General features: G+C 42.0%; 2 protein-coding genes across 2 annotated transcripts in view; both read right to left on the bottom strand.

The window, feature by feature from the left end:
* The window catches only part of SPTSSB (serine palmitoyltransferase small subunit B), a 221,912-nt gene that overhangs the window by 52,451 nt on the left and 148,661 nt on the right, over positions 1-20,800 (bottom strand). The gene's annotated exons all lie outside the window — the stretch shown is intronic.
* Positions 12,790-13,617, bottom strand: ARL14 (ADP ribosylation factor like GTPase 14). The gene has a single exon (XM_053459551.1). It carries the CDS (start codon positions 13,581-13,583, stop codon positions 12,978-12,980), a length of 606 nt encoding a protein of 201 aa, XP_053315526.1. The 5' UTR covers positions 13,584-13,617; the 3' UTR covers positions 12,790-12,977.

Here is a 20,800-nt window from a genome sequence, read left to right as displayed (position 1 = left end):
GGCGACAAGGATTGCGCAAGGCTTCCGGCTGCTTTGTGGTCTTCCAGCCAGTGGGGGGCAACGTACTGCTAATGCGTGTATGCTTTGGCGGGTGCACTGCCGGAGGAAAGTGCTTGAGGGGCTGATGGGACTTCCACTAGTGACGTCAAAAGATACGCAGTGAAAATTGGGCTGCTTTTGGCGGTGTTTTGCGCGCAGTAGTCACTTACTGAAATGCGTTGTGTAAACGATAGCATGCAATAAAGTAGAGCGGAACGTAAATGCAGTTTGTGGTAAAGTAGTCATTGTGCGATGGGGTGATCGCATTCAGCCATGTTTTTATTGCTCGTAAACGTTTCATAGGCTGCTGAGCAGCCCGTGTAAAGCGCTGCCCTACAGTATGTGTGACGTATAAACTCACACAATGCTATCGTGGAGCCCTTAAACCGAGATAGGATAGAAGATCCATCCCTTGGTTTCAGCCAGGGAAGGAAGAGGCAGCATGCCCTCCTGTGGGGAGTGCGCACCCCACCGGGAACAAGAAGATTGGCAATTTAGTTTCCGCTTTGGCCCTACCATTTTAGAGTCAGGAAATATTTTCCTTTTTTGGGGCACAGTTGGGAATTCCACACAAAATATTTTATTTTCCTCAATCCCTGAATGGGAAACAAAAGGCATTACTGCACCTTTAACCAGTATATAGATTGCTTATGTGAACAAGAACCAATAAGTTAATATTTGATTGAAACATGTGATCTTGAAAGTTTGGTTTGTAAATAAAGGTAATCTCGTTACAGTTCTGGTTAAATAGGACAGTCATTTAGTACTATCATTTTTTTTTTTTAATTGTACTGTATAAGTGTCATATATGCCTTTTATCTCTCCTGAAATTATGCTACCTGCTTGTTCATTTAACTATTCTGGTGTGTATTTCTAACCCCTTAATGACAAAGTCCGTACATGTACGGGCTCAAAATGCATTGTTTTCAATGGGTTTAGGGACCGCCCATTGTCTTAAGGGGTTAAATTTGCAGAGAGAGACCGTATAAAGATCAGAGGTGAGTTGGAGAAACATGATTAATTTCCGGCAGATAGAGAGACCCCTGCGTCTTTCCTAAACATTCTTCTTTATTGGGGGCAGCGGGGGCAGACTGTCACTTTAAGGTGTCATTAAACTTTTTTCTGGTCTTAATAAAGCAATTAGTTCTGACATTACCAGAGGCATAGTCAAAATACTGAATATTGTTTTATATGCATACATGTATACGCAAGTAGGAGGTAGTAACCGTTTACCGGCATTGTGCATTTTCAAAAAGAATTAATGGCCGGCTGCTTTTACTGTTTAACTACATTATGTAATGAATATATAATGCAAAGATTAATTTCCTTAGGGAATGTGGGCCAGGGAAATGTGGTAGATTTGACACAATCGTATATAAAAGTTTCAGGACCTATAATGGACCCATCTAGTCTGAGAAAAGTTACAAAATGCATATGCAAAGTTCTATCATTGGTTCTGGATTGAAAAATGTATTGAAAGCAGCGTGTCATTTACTTTACAAGTAGATAATCACTTCACGAGAGCTTATTTTATGAGATACAGACACCTTTTAGGAGATCTCTTTATGCAAATGTGATGTTAAAGGAAGGAACTGTTTACTTTTACTTAGTACGTTACTGTAAGTATGTATATTTAACTGCACTGAGTGGTTCTGTGAGGATAACGTTACATTGCTACCTATAGAAATTCAATGACATATTTTTATCGTTAGCTGTCATGAGGAGCCTATAGGCACATTAACTAGACAAGAGGATTCGATTGAGGGTCTTCGTGGCACCACCTGCTGGCCAAAAGTGACACAGTACACCCGTTATTAATAACTACGGCGTCTAGCGATATATACCGTATTTGCTCAATTATAAGATGACCCCCCCCAAATTTCAATATTAATTTAGGAATATAAGACTACCCTATATGAAAAAAGTTTTACTAGTAAATATTAACTATTTTTTCATATCTAATAAAAACTATGATTGAGATTTTTTTTAAAATTATTTTATTTCCTTTTATTTGCCACTCTGCCCCCAGTTATGCACCTCTGCCCCCAGTTATGCCTTATACCCCTTATATGCCACTCTGACCCCCAGTTATGCCTTATACCCCCCTATTTGCCACTCTGCCTCCCTGATATGACTTTTAACCACCTATTTGCCACTCTGCCTCCCTGATATTTCTTATACACCCCCTATATGCCACTCTGCCTCCCTGATATGCCTTTTAACCCCCTATATGCCACTCTGTCACCAGAACACCATTATACCCCCCCATGCCACTCTTACTTAACCCCCACATGAACAGGTGATTGGGGCGCAGGTACATGTAAGGAAAAAAATTAATATAGTGTAAAGTGTATAAATGCTAATTTAAATAGGTGATGTTGTAGTTGCACTCACAAACAGATATGATGCTTCCAGCCCATCAAAGTGTGTTGAAAAAAGTGTCTTTAATTAGTCTTCATACCGATCGAATCTACTTCTCTTGAGGAAGCCGACTGGGCGAAACGGATCAGAAGGAACACACTGGGCGATCGAGTTCTGCTGGACTTTTTATCTTACGATTTTATATGCACTTTGTGCATGGATAAACTGTGAGTGAATTCTTATCAGCTCCAATTGCTTTTATTGAAGATACTGCACTATTTTCAGTTTCACTTTTTTCAACACACTTGATGGGCTGGAAGCATCTGTTTGTGAGTGCAACTACAACATCACCTATTTAAATTAGCATTTATACACTTTACACTATATTTCATTTTTTCCTTACATGTACCTGTGCCCCAATCATCTGTTCATCTGCAGATTTACACCCTGAGGAAGAGTGTATTTTGGGTTGCTGCGGTCAGTAGGGAAGTATCATATAAATTTATCACCTTTTATTTATTTTGATTAACACTTATATACACGAGAATTAGGTACACTATTCTTTCCTGTATTAACCCCCACATGCCCCAATTTACCGATGCATCCCTAGACTTGTCCCCCATGCTTCAGATTCCCTGGTGTCTAGTGGGGACAGCCGGTGGAGACAAGATCCGCTGCTGCTGGCCGATACTTCCGCCTGGGCTTCTATGACTGAGCACCAGAACGTCATGTCACGCCGGTGCTCTGTCATAGAAGCCCCGGCAGCAGCGGAGATTGTCTGTGCGCATCCCACAAACGTTCACTGGCTGCGGGATGCGCACAAACAACCTCCACTGCTGCCGGCACTTCCACCGGGGCTTCTATGATTGAGTACCGGAAGGTCATGTGATGCCGGCGCTCCATTATAGAAGCCCCAGAGGACGTGCCGGCCAGCAGCAGCAGCAGAGGTTGTCTGCGCGCATCGCACAGACCTCCACCGGCTGCTAGAGAGGAGGATCTGGGTCCCCTGCAGCGCTGCGGGCGATCTGGATCTTAGTCTTGTAATCAGATTAGAAGACTACTTTGAATATAAGACGAGGGATATTTTTCAGAGCATTTGCGGTATATATATATATATATATATATACCTGTATATCAGTATCATCGACACAGCTTGGTTTTATTTTGTTTCAATCAACGTTGTTTATCTGTACACCTAGAGGCTGCCATTGTCAGTCCTGCGATTCTTTATAGCATTGCTACTTAACTCCTGCTTGTACAATGGGATTCTTTCTTCCGCCACTGTTTCCCACAAGGCAGTATGATAGGGAGTTAGCCTGTTTGTCTAATAGATGGTACAACTAGAAGACATACAAATGGCTAATTTGTAGCTGCCTGAAAACATTACTCAAAAAAACGGTTTCATTTGGTAATATACAGATATTCAGAATTTTCACTGAGGGACCTTCAGGGCATACATGCATTGTCCCTGACACATGGGAACATAAGTCTCCCAAACACAAATATATATGTATTCCCTCAGTGGAACGTCGTCCGTAAGCCAACCCTTGATTCCTGTCCTTTTGCTGCCATGTTTGTATTAAAGGAACATTTGCGTACAAAGTGGTCTTATCAAACCAACAAGACTATCTCATTGTTTGCTATGTTGAGAAGACTATTTTGTATACCTTGCACCAGAATCCCATTTTGTAAGTAACCCCCTCTCTGTGCAGGATAGAGTACAGAATAGGATTGAAATCATATAACAAATAGTAGAATTAGGATGGATTTATTTATTTAAGTATAGAGAGAGCAGATCCACAATCCCAAGCATGTCATTTAATATTACAATAATCATTGTAAAGCAAAGTATTTAAAGCAACTCTAAATAGCGATTGCTATATTTCATAAAATATTGTCCCATAATATATGTTCCCATAGGTCACATCAAGGGAAGCTGTTGATTTGGTTAAAGAAAAACATTTATTTTTTTTAAATTACTTTGAGAAAAATTATACTTTTGCAACCACCTCTAGCTTTTATGTACAGAGTAAATAGAAATGTGAAATGTTTGTTTTAGTGTGTCCTTGAGCAATCAGCAGATCCATTGTTGTGCACAGCGCCAGATAACTTCATTAACATACAGAATGTTTACTGTGTGTTTGTTGCAGTGACTTTTCTCAAGGCTGTTCAGAAGTTTTACATGATGAACAGGACTCATTGCCCAAGAGCAGCAGTCTTAAAAAGACTCCCAAAAAATGGTGTAAAATCTAAAGCAGAAGCGGAGGATGAAACCCCCTCGGTCTATATAACTCATTGGGGATATAACTCAAAAAACTAGAACTGTTTCAATACCAGAATTACGCCAGTCATTCAAGAATGCAAAAAAAAAAAACCTACCAGGAAGGCAGGGGAGGGCTGGCAGCCTACGGCCTGGGGGGCAAGTCAAGTGAAGTGGCTCCGCCCCCTCGCACTCACCTTTCACCCCTCACACTGTTCCCATCATTTAAACGGCCGCTGGCTGCTGATGCCACCGGCCAGAGCTACTATAATCCTTTTTTTATTTATTTAATACGCCGGATCGGCTTGCCATATTAAAAATAAATAAAGTATTAAAGTAGCGCCGGCCGGCAGCATCAGCACCCAGCGGCCGTTTAGATTCGATTTCCAACAATCTGATGGCCGCATAGTGATGGGAGCAGCGTGAGGGGTGAAAGGTGAGTGCGAGGGGGCGGAGCTTTCACCCCTCATGCTGCTCCCATCACTTGGCGGCCATCGCATACGGCCGCTGGGTGCTGATGCCGCCGGCCGGCGCTGCTTTAATACTTTTTTTTCATTTAATAGCCGATCCGGCTTGCCATATTAATTTTTTTTTTTAAAAAGTATTAAAGTAGCGCCGGCCGGCGGCATCAGCACCCAGCGACTGTTTAGATTAGATTTAGGGCGGCCTAGGGGGCAATTGCCCCCCTGCCCAGCCCGCCCCTGCAGGAAGGGCAAAAGTATCTAATGCATGGTAATGCAATGAGTTTTATTGGAGGAGAAAACTCCTGTGTGTTTGGTGCCACTTTAGCGTGCCCTCTACCAGCCCAGCTTACTTGTTCCCTGGTAGGACTGAAGGTTGCCGTCAGGACCACAGGGCCCTAGTGTGAAAATTGCCCTCCCCCAATTCACAGTATCAGCTTTGCCCCAGTTTGTCTGTGCCATCGTTGTCTCCAAACAGCCTGTCAGTGTCCCTGCCCACACCACTTTCCTGCAGGAGTGGTGTGTTTCCCTTGCTCCATGCAACTGGCAGACTGATCCAGTAAGCAGAAAGTGGATGTGACATCACTTTCTATTTTTCCCGTTTTGCCCAGGGAGCAGGTAAATCCAAGTGGCCCCATCGACCCTTTGCAGCCCCCTATTAACCCACTGGCACACATTTTACACACACTGACACACATTTTACACACACATATATAAAACACTCATTCTACAAATACAAACGTAAACTAACTCACTTTTATTTTCGCACTTGTGTTAACTCACACACACAAATAACACTTGTGCTAAGACAAGTGCTAATGTATTTATTTTTAACTTTATTTAACATCCTCCATGTTAAATAAAGTTTTTGTAACCTTATTTAACATGGAGGATGTTAAATAAAGTTAAAACAAAAAAAACCCTGATGTTTTAATTTATGTCCCGGGCAGGGGTGCCAATCGGTCGCTTGTGAAGTTTTCAGCAACCGCTCGGCGCCACTCACTCTCCGTGACAGCGTTTCATGCTGAGCGCCGGGATCACAGCTGGAGATTTGTAGAAGTTAGTAGCGTCTTGGGGTCAGAGAGTTTCCAAAACTACAATGCGATGTCCCCTTCATTACCACAGCTTGTTTGAGGGGTTTCAAGAAAAAAGCCTCTAGTCTCTAGAACTTCAAATGGGATCGGGTTCTACAGTCAGATGAAACCAAAACAGAGCTTTTTGCCAATAGACACCAGAGGTGGGTTTGGTGCACACAGAGAGCTAGCCATTTGGAAAGGTACCTCATGTCCATTTTGGGGCTGTTTTTCTGTCACAGGACCTGGACATTTTGTTAGGACACATGGCATCATGGAATCATATCAACAGATATTAAATGAACACCTGGCTGCCAATGCCAGAAAGCTTAAAACACACAAATGGTTTACTGACCACACAATCAGGGTCCCCCCTTTCTCTCACATCTTCATCCTCTCACTCTCCCACTTCTTTCTCACATACGCTTTGCGAGCAGCGGCATTTTCACCACAAGATCACGTGACCACGGCACTTTCTTGTGACCCCAGTGCTTTCATGCTTCTATGAGCGGGCAGGTCCAAGTAGGACTAGCTATTTTTTTTTTGAGTTTTGGAGTGACAAACCTGCCCCTGCTCTCCATGCCACTATCTGAGTGCATCAGATAAAGCTAACATTAAAGACTGCCATAAATAGGGCCTCATGGTCACAGAACAAGGTGTATACTAGACTGGGGCACCAGCCAAGTCTTTGTGTAAAAAAAGCCTTAGTATTCCAAGAATATTCGCTATTCCCGTATTCTTTTCGGGCGAATATTCGTGTACCTTCTTATTTGTTTTTGTTTAGCAGGGGTAAATACAGGGTTAATGCGGTAAAAATACGCAGCAGCTTTGGCGCCAGGATTTTAAAGGTCTGTAAGAGCTACCCTATTGGTCACCAGCAGGGGCCTCCTCTTGTATCAACCAAGGAAGGGCACCTGCTCTTACAGACCTTTAACTCCTAATGCCAAAGCCATTAGTCTCCCAAGGCCAAGTTGCTCTGAGGTGTTACTTGCCCTGTGATTTGCCAGGGGACTTAATTTCCCATCCCTCCGAGGCCAAGTTGCTCAGAGTGGTTATCTCAGACTCAGACAACAGTTCTGAGCAACTTGTCTCAGGAGGAACAAGGATTTTTAGTCTTCCTTGCAAAAGGCAGGGCAAGTTACAACTCAGAGCAACTTGGCCTGGGGAGACCATTGGTCTCCCGGCTCCAGGAGTTAAAAGTCCACATGAGCGACTCTATTGGTGGCCGGCAGGCAGTGGCGTCGCTACAGGGGGGCAATTCACGGGGCCGGTTCAAGGATCTCCCTTGAACCCGGCTTAAAATCACTCAAGGGAGACGGAGGTCTGTTAAAGACCTCCGATACCGCTCCCTTGCGATCCGCGCGGCAACAGCTGCTGTGCGCCGGGGTTTGTTGTCAGATCCCGGCGCACAACACTGAAGCCGCGCCAACGCTGTCCGTGACCTCTGAACCGGAAGAAGACAGAAGAACTGAAGAAGAGGAGCGAAGAGGAGGAAAAGGAGCTGTAAGGAGAAAAGAGGAAAGGTAGGAAAGCATTCAGTGAGAGTGACAGTGAGAGTGGATTGGTATGTGTGTGGATTAGTATATGTGTGGATTAGTATATTTGTGGATTAGCATATGTGTGGATTGGTATATGTGTGGATTAGTGTAAGTGTGGATTAGTATGTGTGGATTGGTATGTGTGGATTGGTAACTGTGTGAGAGTGATGGGTGTTATGCTGTACCATTTCCTATGTATTTTTAATTATATAATTATGCTCTAAAGTACATCATAACTCCCATCACTCTATACTGTTCCATACAGTGGCAGAGCTGGGAGACAGAGGCCTTGCACCCCCACCGCAGGACTCCTGAAATGTAAGTGAACTTCAAAGAGGGAGAGGGTAGATAGTTAGTAGGGGTAGATAGGGAGAAGGGAGTGAGACGGGGGATAGAGGGTAGATAGGGAGAAGGGAGTGAGAAGGGGTAGATAGGGCAATCATACTCCTATCATGCCAAGTCTGCGAGTACATCCTGGAATCTGGGAATGCCTGGGCATGATAGGAATGTGATTGCTGTTAACAATCATATATATATATATATAAATATATATATATATATATGTTAATATTGTTATTTAATTGTTTTGTCCTATTTTGGTGTGTTACTTACTTTAAATAAAAGTGTTAGATTTTTTTTTATGGTGTGGGGGGGGTCATATTCGGTTTCGGCCAGGTAAATGCTGCATTTTCGGCTTCAGTCCAGAATTTGTTTCGGTGCATCCCTACTACTAATTAAGTGGTAGGCCTACACCACATCAATGTTTGGCTTAGTATATAGTGATAGGAGTTATGCTGCACTATTATCAATGTCTGGCTCAATGTATAGTGATAGGGATTATGCTGTACCACCGTCAATGTGTGCCTCAGTATATAGTGATAAGTGTTATGCTGTACCACCTTCAGTGTCTGCGCCGGTATATAACGGTAGAAGCTATGCAGTTTTAAAGTGTGTGTGTGGGGGGGTGCCACATACAGGATCCGCCCCAGGTGCCAAATACTCTAGGTACGCCCCTGTTTGAATTAATATGCGTGATTGAGGGAATCAATCTGTGAATGAATGAGTATATGAATGAATGAGTGTGTGTGTGATAGCATGGATGTGTAAGTGCTGGAACCTAGGCATGATGGGACTGTGATTGCTGTTAGCAATCACACTCCTATCATGCCAAGTCAGCCAGTACATGACTTACACCCACCCTGTACCAGCATGTACTGGCTGACTTGGCATGATAGGAGTATGATTGCTAACAGCAATCGCAGTCCCATCATGCCTAGGTTCCAGCATTTACTGGTTGGATGTGTACGTGCTGGAACATAGGCATGATGGGACTTTGATTGCTGTTAGCAATCACACTCCTATCATGCCAAGTCAGCCAGTACATGCTGAAACCTAGCTAGCTGCCCCCCTTGTGTATTGATGCTGCCAGCAGTATGGGGTCTGCACATCACTTACAGCCACACTGTACCAGCATGTGCTGGTTGACTTGGCATGATAGGAGTGTGATTGCTAACAGCAATCACAGTAAGCACAGTCCCATCATGCCTAGCTACCAGTATTTACTGGTTGCCTGGGTATGATAGGAGTGTGATTGCTGTGTGGGCAGTGTGGACGCCAGGGCTGGCTTTGGGGTGTGCAACCTGTGATCTATGCCTGTAATTTAGGGGGTTTTAAATATACCTTTTAATGACGTGTTTTTATGTGAATTTCAATTGATCTATACCTGCAAAGCTGGGTTTTTGCGTTATTCTGTAGATCCATATCTATATACTTCCATACATTATTTATGTATACCTGCAAATACAGTGTTTGTATGTCTTATTCAGTTGATTAATACCTGCAATGCTGTTTCCATGTATTTATTTGATCTATACCTGCAATGCTACGTTTCACATACTATTGTATACCTGCAAATACAGGATTTGTATGTCTGATTCTGTTTATTTGATATATACCTTCAGTGCTGAGATCACATGTGAATTTCAGTTGATATATACATGCAAAGCTTGGTTTGTGTTTTAATGTGTTGATCTATACCTGCTATCGGCAACTGGGGTTAATATCAATATATATGGGTAGCAGGGGCATCAATACACAAGGGGCAAAAACACTAAGGGGGGTATAAACGACAATGCACTGTGAAAAATCCATCCTGATGTAGACGTCTGTGACGTAGATTGTGTCCTGTTTGTGTTTTTTTGGTTATCAGTGTAGCAGAGCCTGTCCTGGGGTGTGTGTGTATAGGTGTTGGTGTGGCAGGTGTGTGTTTGGGTGTTGGTGTGGCAGAGCCTGTCCTGGTGTGTGTTCTGTTGTCAGTGTTGCAGAGCCTGTCCTAGGATGTGTGTTTGGGTGTCAGTGTGGCAGAGCCTGTCCTGGTGTGTGTGTGTGTTTGGATGTGGGTGTGGCAGAGCCTGTCCTGATGTGTGTGGGTGTCTGTGTGGCAGAGCCTGTCCTGGTGTGTGTGTTTGGTTGTCAGTGTGGCAGAGCCTGTCCTGGTGTGTGTGTCTGGGTGTCGGTGTGACAGAGCCTGTGTTGGTGTGTGTTCGGTCATCTGTTTCCTGGCACTTAACTTACAGTAGGAATTATTTAATTTATATTTATCCAGAGATAAAATGCCCTCCTGAAGTTGTAGTGACTTCAGGGGACAAAACGTTCAAGGCCCTGAAATCATTTAGGGGAAAAGTTATTTATTGTGTTATAATATTTATTTCAAGGATTAGTCGCACTCAATTGTGGCTTCAGGCTTCCCATGTTGAATGATCAAGTATTATTTTAGCCCAATAACAAAAGTATAATTCCATAGCATGTTACTTTTGGAAATTATGAATGCCCCCCAGTTTGACTGTGGTATCTTGTGTGCCCCCCCTATATACCGTATTTGCTCGATTATAAGACGAGGTTTTTTTCAGAGCAAATGCTCTGAAAAATACCCCTCGTCTTCTAATCGGGGTCGTCTTCTAATCAGACCTCAAATAGAGGTCTGATTAGGAGACTGAGATCCAGATCCCCCGCACCGCTGCAGGGGACCTGGATCCTCCTGTCTCACCCGACCCCCCCCCCCCATCATACACACACTTACCGGTGCTTCCTTGCTTCCTCTGTGTTGCCGGGGCAGCGGGTTGACGTCTACACGATCCGCGTAGACAACGTCCGCTGCAGCCGGAAGGAGGTGTGGCTAGCAGCGGGGGTTGTCTGCGTCCGTCGCATAGACCTTCCCCGACTGTCAGAGATCAGAGAGCTGATCTCTGACAGCCGGGGAAAGTATACGCGACGGACGCATACAAACCCCCGCTGCTAGCCACACCTCCTTCCGGCTGCAGCAGAAGGCGACGTCAACCCGCTGCCCCGGCTGGAAGCACCGGTAAGAGAGGGGGGAGAGCGGGGGAAGGGGGATGAGAGAGAGTGTGTGTGTGTGTGTGTGTGTGTGTTAGTTAGTTAAATGGGGGTATAGGGTGTGTGTGTGTGTTAAATGGGGGCATAGGGCATTTCTGGAGTGGCGTTAAGGGGGCATTTAATAGAGCACTCTGCCTCCTGAAATGCCTTATACCTCCCTATATGCCACTCTGCCCCATAATATGACTTTTAACCCCCTAAATGGCAGAGTGGCATATAGGGGTATAAGGCATTTCTGGAGGCAGAGTGCTCTATACAATGCCTTTTAACTCCCTTAATGCCACTATGCCTCCTGGAATGCCTTATACCTCCCTATATGCCACTCTGCCCCATAATATGCATTTTAACCCCCTAAATGCCAGAATGGGATATAGGGGTATAAGGCATTTCTGGAGGCAGAGTGGCACATAGGGGGTCAAAAGGCATACCATGGGGCACAGTGGCATATAGAGGGTTAAAAGGCATATCATGGGCCACAGTGCCATATTGGAGTGGCAAGCCTGGGGGCAGATGTGCGTAACAGGGGGGCAGGTTGGAAAATACAAGAAATAAAAACAAAAAAAATATTTTTCTCAATCATAGCTTTTATTAAAAAAAAATAGTTTACATGAATTAACATTTACTGGGAAAACTTTTTTCCTTTGGGGTCGTCTTATATTCAGGCTTTTTCTTTTTTTCTTAAGTTAATATTCAGATTTTGGGGGGTCGTCTTATAATCAGGGTCGTCTTATAATCGAGCAAATACGGTATTGTTTCTAGAGTCGCCACTGCCGGCAGGGGCCTCCTCTGGCAATAACCAATGAAGGGTAGCTGCCCTTCATTGGTTGATGCCAGGGGAGCTCCCTGCCAGCGAAGTTTCTTCGTGTTGTGCTTCTTCGTCTTCGCATACGTTTACCCACCACCATATAAGTTTATTTGGTTTTAACATTGAAAAGGCACCATTCGTGTTCGTTTTCATGTTCTCCCAAATACGAATGCACAAGTCTAGTGTATACTAACGCAAACATCAATTCTTTTCTCCATGTTTTTCTAACTAACATAGCTGGGAACTTCCGAGGTTTGAACTGGGATCTCATAGTTTTTGTCCAAATTTTATTGAGGATGAAGGGGCAGATTCTCGGGGTCACACAGTCTGGACTCCTGAGTCCTTCCTTTTCTACACTGCTGTGATTATATCTAAGTCTGCCAATTTGTGTTTTTTGCTACCAGTATGTCATGGTTGATATTCCTGCTTCAATGCAGGTGACTCAATTAAGTGTATCTTTAAATAATGACGAGTCAGGTTTTCCATGAGAATCACTTTTACAGCCATTTGATTAACACATTTGGCAAGTCACTACATATAATCTTCACAGTGGGCTATTAAATTAATGGGTTACAATTTCCAGTGTCCCAGAGTAAGCTCATTTAGAAAATTCCCAGGTGTGCAAATGAATATGTTGGCTCACAAAAAGGCATTACCATTTTCTAAACTCATTGTCTTTTCTAGGACCAGAAATATCTAGCCCTTTTACCAACAAGCCACTCATCTTCTGCTGTCTGCCCTTTGCAATTGTTTGTATATTATATGTTGTATTCTTTTTTATGCATAGTTTCACATGACAAATGTGATCACACCAGACCTTGTCTTGGCATTTCCCTGCAGATGCAAAAATCCTGTAGCATTCAAGCAGAAGTCTTTTAATAAACACATTATCGGTATATACAAATACGCTACTTGCACTGGATTTCCATCCGCGCGTTTCATTGCTGCTTTGCAATAATATTAAAATAAAGTACAACAAATGTGTAATACAACGAAAGTGCTACGTGTCAATTGGTTTTCATATATAAGTTCATAGATTTTGCAGGATTACACCTTACGAGATGTTTTCAGTCTTACATTCTGTTTTCCAAACAATATAGCGTCTTCTTTTGACTTCATGCAGTTTTTGACAAATTCCGTCACTTTGCTAAGGCCTTCTGCAAGCCCTTGGCCTGTGAGGGCACAGCACGGCTGCACATACCAGTCCCGGTCAGAGCAATACTTCTTCATATTAAACTTCCGTGTTATCTCCTCAGCATTGAGTGCTCCTGGCAAGTCCTGCTTGTTAGCCAGCAGGACCACTGGTACACTTTTTATCAGCTCGTTCTGCAGGATGAGTTGAAATTCTTTCTTGGATTCATCCAGCTTTTGCTTGTTGGTGCTGTCTACCACATACACAAGTCCATCTGTGTTCTCAAAGTAATAGCACCATAAAGATCTCATCTTCTGCTGACCTCCAACATCCCACATAGTTAACTGCAAGTGCTTCTCAGTGTGGATCATCTCCACGTTAAAGCCTATTGTGGGAGTAGTTGAAAAGGGCTCCTTAAACTTGCACTTGTATAATAAAGTCGATTTCCCTGCTTCATCAAGACCAAGTATGAGTATCCGTGCGTGCTTTACCCTGGACTGCGAAGACACCAGCAAACCCATGTGTCTTAAAACCAGCGAAAGGGCTGAAAGAAAATGTTTTGCATGGTGCTTGTACCAATGCGAGCCGTGTACTTATACACTGCCTTATCAGCAAGTAGAAAGCTGTATTGTTTATGAAGGTTTAATGTTCACTGCTTGTCACAAAGGTGGAACTGTCATGAGTAATAAAGCTTGATCAATAAGGGAAAGCAAAGTTCAAAGTATATGTGAACACAGTGATATGTAAAAAAAATTACAATTTCTAAAGATGATATCAAGTCATTACTTTCACGTGGCGGGCCATATATCTCAAACTAAATTTATAAAGATAAAATCCTATTTTTTATTTTCTAGTATTGGACCAATCTACACCCTTGCTTTTCCATAATTTTGGAATTTATAGTATTCATTATTTTCTTTCCCATTGCATAGAAGACCTAGAGAATATATTTTGGAATATGTCAGTGGAGTATTGTAGCATCAGCACATTTTTGTATTATCTGTTTTCCCTTTATTTTATACTCTTCACTGGGCAAGGCTCCTAAAATGTAAAGCTTGGGTAATGATGCTCTTGATAGAAAAATATAGATACACATTATTTTCTCCTTATTATCTGAATATGGGAAATGTTATTGAGACGCCAGCTATGATGAACTGTGATGCATAATGATAGCTGAATGTCCTCTTGAAAATGCATGAATGGATTTATCAGAATACCCCCAATGCATTTGCACTACCAAGCTCCTTGGCTTGCAGGAGATGTGTTTGGGAGAACACACATGCTTGCCACTGCACACATAATGATTATTTATTGGTTTATAACGTGCCATCATATTCCGCAGCACTATACAATAGACATACCTGCCAACTTTATGGTTCCAGATACCTATAGCCCCCCCCTTTGCGCAATGTGGACAGTCATGAGACACGCCGCTGTTTAAGGGGGAAATGGACGGAGAGCAGGCAAATACTTTTTCATAACACCGTACATTGCACAGCTCAATATTTTTATTTATGGTAACATGAAAATAGTATTGCTATTGCAATATCTGACAGCAAGTAGGGACACCATGCATTGAACTGTTTTTAACACCACAGGTTTAACAGCAATATCATACAACCATTTTTTGACAAAAAGAAACAAATGGAGAGGCTACAATCCCATTTAAATTCAAATGATGACTCCAAGCGTAGCTGGGTGCTGCAACGCCAAAAGGACCCGGTCCAGGTTCCAAACTGTGACACGAAAACGATAGTTGCGCCAGCTGACACCAGTATCACACCAGGAAGTCCATTAATCAGCGTCCGTGGACAAGAAAATCGAAAGGAACAACAGTACGTAAACACGAACAAAAAAAGGCTAAACTGCTTGACGCGTTTCGCACAAACTGTGCTTAGTCATAAGGGTTAACCATTTTTTTTAACCCTCTGCATTTTAAATGTCCACACATATTTGCCCCTCACCTGTTATTCCAGTCTGTTTGAACTTGTAATCAATTAATGACATTGGATATTGAGTCTGCCCTTTGTACTAGGCTGCAGGGATGTTATCGTTTAATAAATAAAATTATTATGATACTTATGATGAGGCATCTGCTGTTGGCAGAAGTGTTTTTGAACATATTGACTGCATCGCACCAAGCGTATGAGTGTATCTCTGAAAAGACAAGCTTTACCACTTAGGTTTAATTTGGTTAAAACACACATGGAATTGATTTGGTACCCTATACAAAGTCCTGGCTTACTGCTCATAGTCACAAGAGTCTGGGCAACTGGGACTTTCATATACACCTAGAAATATATATATTGGTCCCAGTGGAATACTTAACAGCTACTCCCAGGTTACTATGGGCATATTAGTTTGCCTTTTTATTGCATCCTTTAATTGTAAATGTAGAAGATGAGATGGTTGGGACACTTAATAATGGCAAGGGCTCTTGACAGGCCCAGCTAGAAAAAATATATGTTTCTACCTGCGTTCAGTTCAGTTTGCTTCATTACATTTGGATTCAAGTTACAGATTTTAGATAAAAATTATTTTTTTCAACACGCCAACAGTTGACAGCAAATTCACATAATTTAATCTTACTGAATCAACCCCAATCAACCCATTATCCACTGGACCCAGGGCTAGGGTGACCACGTTCTGGATTGCCCAGGACAGTCACACATTTTAAGGCACTGTCCTAGGTCCTGGGCCCTTCATTACTGAAAGTCCCAGAACAAGCTCCCAATTCCCAGGAGGTTAATAATTTATACGTTTTATACATGAGTTCCTGCTCATTGAGAAAAAAAAATAAAAAAATATTAATTTTCACAACTAGTTTTGTTTTCTTTTTCTACTTCTAGATGTATAAAAGAGATGCACCAACAGGTAATGCTATGGTGCAGAATATTTAGTGTGTATCAGCCCTAAGAGGCACAATAATGTTTACATGCACAGCAAGAAATTAAATTGTGTAAAAAACATTCTTCTATGTAAAACTGAAAAATGGAAGAAGGATGCCAGAAATGATTCTTCCTCGAGGCACCAATTGGTCTTATACTATCCCTGACTGGGGAATTAAAGCAGACACAGATGAGAAAGTAAAATAGTAGTAGTTTTACTATTTCACATGTTTTTTTCTTGAATATACATGTAAAGAGAGAAATATACACGCAATGGATTATCAGTAGTTAGTCATAAGAGTCTCATATTAAAATCCTTCATGTGGATAGATAGGGCTTGGTTGGGCAAGGGTTAGAACAACTCAGCTTGTTCCATCCCTTTAGCTCCTTTTTCATAAATGCCTCTGTGCATCTCCATTGTATCCAGTCTCACCCTTCTGTGTTTGTATATTTCTGAACAATTACAAACCAAAAACCCACAATATATGTAATGTTAATAAACCAGGGAGGGGGCTTTTGTTCTCCTACAACTTCTTTGTAGGACTTCCGCTTCTAGTAAATGAACTTACGATAAAAGCTTTGAAGTTGACATTTCTCATTTATGAGCTCAACTCATTTCTAGGACTAAGGGAGTGGGCAAAATGTTTCTCCTCCTTTACACGTCTTTGCCTTGCAATGTGTTTCTCCCTTTCTTGCAGAGTGGGTAAGATCATAAGAGTCTTAGGGTGTGCACAGCTGCTAGGCTCTTTACTCAGGGCCAGATCGCAGCTAAATACACTATCGCTGCCAGGGCCCGACTGGAGAAGGAAAGCGTACTTGGAACTTTAGGCCATCAAGTGACCAGATCTGCCATTCAAGTGGGTGCATTTGCTTGATTTGCGTCAGGACGCGGGCCAGCAGGTCGGGTAGGAGCCCAATTGCAGGGGATATCTGATGCTCTGTCTGTACTCCGAGATGCATATCGACAGGTAAGTACAGACAAGTGATAACAGTCTCACACTAGGCTGATATAAAAGAATAGATTGTATTTATGAACAGGAACAGGACTGGTATATACAGTGGAGTAAAGCACAAACAGGATTCTGTTAATCGTAACACATGGACTAGAAAGTCTTGTCGGACAGGCCTGGAACTGGAGACCACTGGCAGGGCAGACGGAAGGAAGCCCACAGGCAGGGCAGACGGCAGGAAGCCCAAAGGCAGGGCAGACGGTAGCTAGCCCACAGGCAGGGCAGACTATGAACTGTAGCAAAGGCAGGGGAACTGTAGGAAAGGCAGGGCACACAGCTCGGAAGCCCTCAGGCAGGGCACACGGCTTGGAAGCCCTCTGGCAGGGGAAACTGCTTGGAGAGTAGGTAAGTCTGGGACATGCCAGGGTCTGGTACACTAATCAGGATTGAGAACGTAGCCAAGGTCATACACAGGAAATCAGATCAGGAAATCAGATCAGGAAAACAGATCTTTAGCTGCAAGCAGACTAACAGAGACCCAAGCCAAATGCAAAGGCCCAAACTGAATGGCAGAGCACGTATATAAGGGCAGGGCTAAACTGTGATAACGAGTCTCAGCTGCCCCAAGTAATTGGATAGGGGTGCTCCTTAGAGGGTAGGGCAGCCACTAGTAGCTGCAGGTAGACAAGATTAGAAATAATTATTGCATAGTCCTGGCAAGCAGGGTGGACCCTGATAATTTGCTAGATGGCCAGATTGAGTCTGATAACTCAAACTGATGTGCCTCAGCTTGTGGGTCAAATTGATGTTGATGAATGCCAGTGCACAACACTACAACATTTTCCACGGTGATTATTCCAGATTAAAAACGTTCCCTAGCATTGCACTTCATGATTATTGTGCATTGTGTTTGTTCTTTAAAATAGGAAATGTACTGTGTGAATTGCAAATCTGCTATCAAAAATAACCTATATTCTTATCAATAGCATGCTCGTTCTTGTACATTGTACAAGGTGATCCTTGAATTATGACATTTGTTGAAATCCATAGACGCATGTAATTAGTCAGTGTGTATGGGGTTATCCCCATGATTCTATTGCTATTTGTGCAATACACCTGTTTTATTGCTTCCATATAATCATCCTCCTGCAACTGATCCTTTCCCCAAAGATAAGTGTGTCCTTTTCTTCTGTGCTTTTCGTGCATGGACTCCTTTAGTAACTTGTGTGCTTATAACTGGAAAACCCCACTGAGCGGTAGTAGAGATCATCTCTAGTCATTCATATTATGGGCCAGCAATCTCTGACCACACAACTGGGCTAATACTGTGTACATCATCCTCACTAACCCATATACAACCCCAATCATTCACAGCCAGACATTGATTTGCATTGGTTTAAACACTGTAATGGATTATTTTGTTTAAACATGATTTAATCACTTTTTACAACTGAAATGTGATTTAACCCTGTTTTGTCCAATGATGTAGCAGTTACATCATGAAAAGATATCCCTTGTTGACCAACAACATACCTGGTAAGTCATGTGGTAAAAATGGTCCTCCGTCCACTGTACTGGACATACTGGGACGTACTGCGATTGTGGTGATCAGGGTCATTGCTGTGCTGACCTCTCCATGATTGGAGACGTCAGTCTACTGCAGATTCCCTACACTGCCATGCAAGTAATCCCCTTCTACAGCTAATCACATGCACAGACACAGTTAAAAGCTGTGATTGTAATGGTATTTTTTCCCTATTTGTGCTAGCTGTATTTAATGTATATATCTGTAAAACTCAGAATAAATGTTTGGGGTTTTTTAACTCCAATTTATAAAAGAATAAGGTCTTACATATATATTAGTATGGTTTTAAAAAAGCCCTACTTCACTCAATGAGAAATAAAGAGATAGCGGCCAAAGAAAGACATATTAAAACCACGAAAAATGCCCTTGTCCTTAAGGGGCTTTAATTTCACTTTAATAAAATGAATAGTACGTGATCCAGATTATTTTACTCTGATTTTGCCTTGAGCATACACACACCTCAAATACATTTTCACACAGCTTGGAGTAATGCCTAAGAGATAGCAGGATTGCATTATCATGGTACGCCATGGTACATAGCAAAGTCATAAAAGCTGTATCTCTCCAGTTTATGCAAGAAGCCGCAAGGACGCGGTTATGCTGTTTACTGCTTTGGTAAAATGCAATAACCATTAATTACACACATCTTGTAATAACTGTTTTGACAACCAACAATATCAACTGAAGTCAATAAGATAATGAGGATTAGGATGATAAGACAGCATCCTGCCCAACATAGGCTTACATTTCAATACACAATCTCCCACATTCAACTAAACGGCACTCAGTACATTTCGAGCAAATAACTTTATGTATACGATTCACAAACCAAAAAGAACTAGTATTAATATGTTCTTATCGATTCATTAAAGAAACACTCCCGTCTTCATATTCACTTTAATGCATATAAAATCTGAGGGTAACCATATATTATGATTATGTTGTAAGTTTAATATAATATACATGACACTCTAGCATTAGAAATGGTTTTTATTCTCTGTAAACTTACTCTCATGAATAAGAAGCAGTAAGATATGACGTGATAGAAACATGAGTGTCCTCAGGGAAACAGTATGATAGTATGTATGGATGGTGACATACTTGGCTGTACTTTGGCAATTGCTTTGCAACTTTCACTAATCCAGTTCTGAAGCCTTTTTTACCCATCATTTGGCAACTTACTTCATGTGTGGGTGAAATTCTAACACTAGAGGGCACTATCTGCCCTTATTTGATGACAGCACAAAATCAGTGGCTGCTTGTAGAGGAGGGGAATGTGATTGCTCATTTAAAGCTGTTCTGCCTCTTTTTGCAAAACATTTACATTTTACAGCTCTACATACTAAAATGTTGTGTTTACAGATTAAAATACGTTGATTGGTTGTCCTATCGTATAGTTGCAGGGATACTTAGTTAAGGTTTGTGTATTCAAAATAACAATTAAACTTTCTGGAAGATGCATCGATCTTGTTAAAATTCAATCTATATGATTATATTTTCAGAGGTCCAATTTATACTTGAACACAAATACCTAGGGTTCTTCTCAACCCAAACTGTCTAGTGACGTCTTGCAGCCAATGTTTTTTTTTTTACTTTTTAGAAAACAATTAAGCAGAACACACTAGTATTAAAAGTAAGGTGCACACAAGACACAGTTGAATTCACCTCTTGTTATGAATAATAAGCTTTTAGTATGTCACGTTTGCTTATATATAACCTAACCCCATTCAACCCTCAACCTGCATCTAAAGATCCTATCATTCATACCTGTAGGATCTGCACGGCACTGAGTTCCCCATATAACCTTTGCTACAATCAAGTTGGCCCAAGCAATCCCTCTCCTACTGTCTCACACCTCCACCCACCAAATATGATATAACAAGATATAAGCTTGCAAGAGCAGGGGGCTTCCTTCTCTTTCTGTATATATTTATAATATACTGTATCTGCGTTAATGTTATTGTCAATTTTACATTTTATTTGTAAAATATTTTCACTGTCCCTCTGGTGCTGTGTGAATGTGCTTTGCTGCTTCTAAACTTTACTGTCTATTTAAGGTAGTACTTAGGTAGGAAGTAATCTTATTAGATGACTGTTAGACAAGGAAGAAGTTTGGTTGGGCTTGGTTGACATGTTTGGGTGTGCGGGTCATGTCTTTCAGTTCAGATTCTTGTAGCCACTAGTAGTAGAGTAGCATATGTAGTAGATCTTCCTCTTCTCATTAATGGAGTTTGAGTGCATTAATATGGCTGAGAGTTTTGGATTTAAAGGAACAGTCAAATGTCCCTGACACCTCTGCTATAAAATAATGTATA

This window comes from Spea bombifrons, chromosome 3 (assembly GCF_027358695.1).
Source record: "Spea bombifrons isolate aSpeBom1 chromosome 3, aSpeBom1.2.pri, whole genome shotgun sequence".
Classification (NCBI taxonomy): Eukaryota; Metazoa; Chordata; class Amphibia; order Anura; family Pelobatidae; genus Spea; species Spea bombifrons.
The sequence above is the reverse complement of the archived record's forward strand: the minus strand, read 5'-3'. Positions and strand labels throughout refer to the sequence as shown.

Bases quoted from the DNA above. Each gene is read 5' to 3' on its own strand.
- ARL14 (XM_053459551.1), bottom strand. From the start codon at position 13,583: ATGGGTTTGCTGGTGTCTTCGCAGTCCAGGGTAAAGCACGCACGGATA.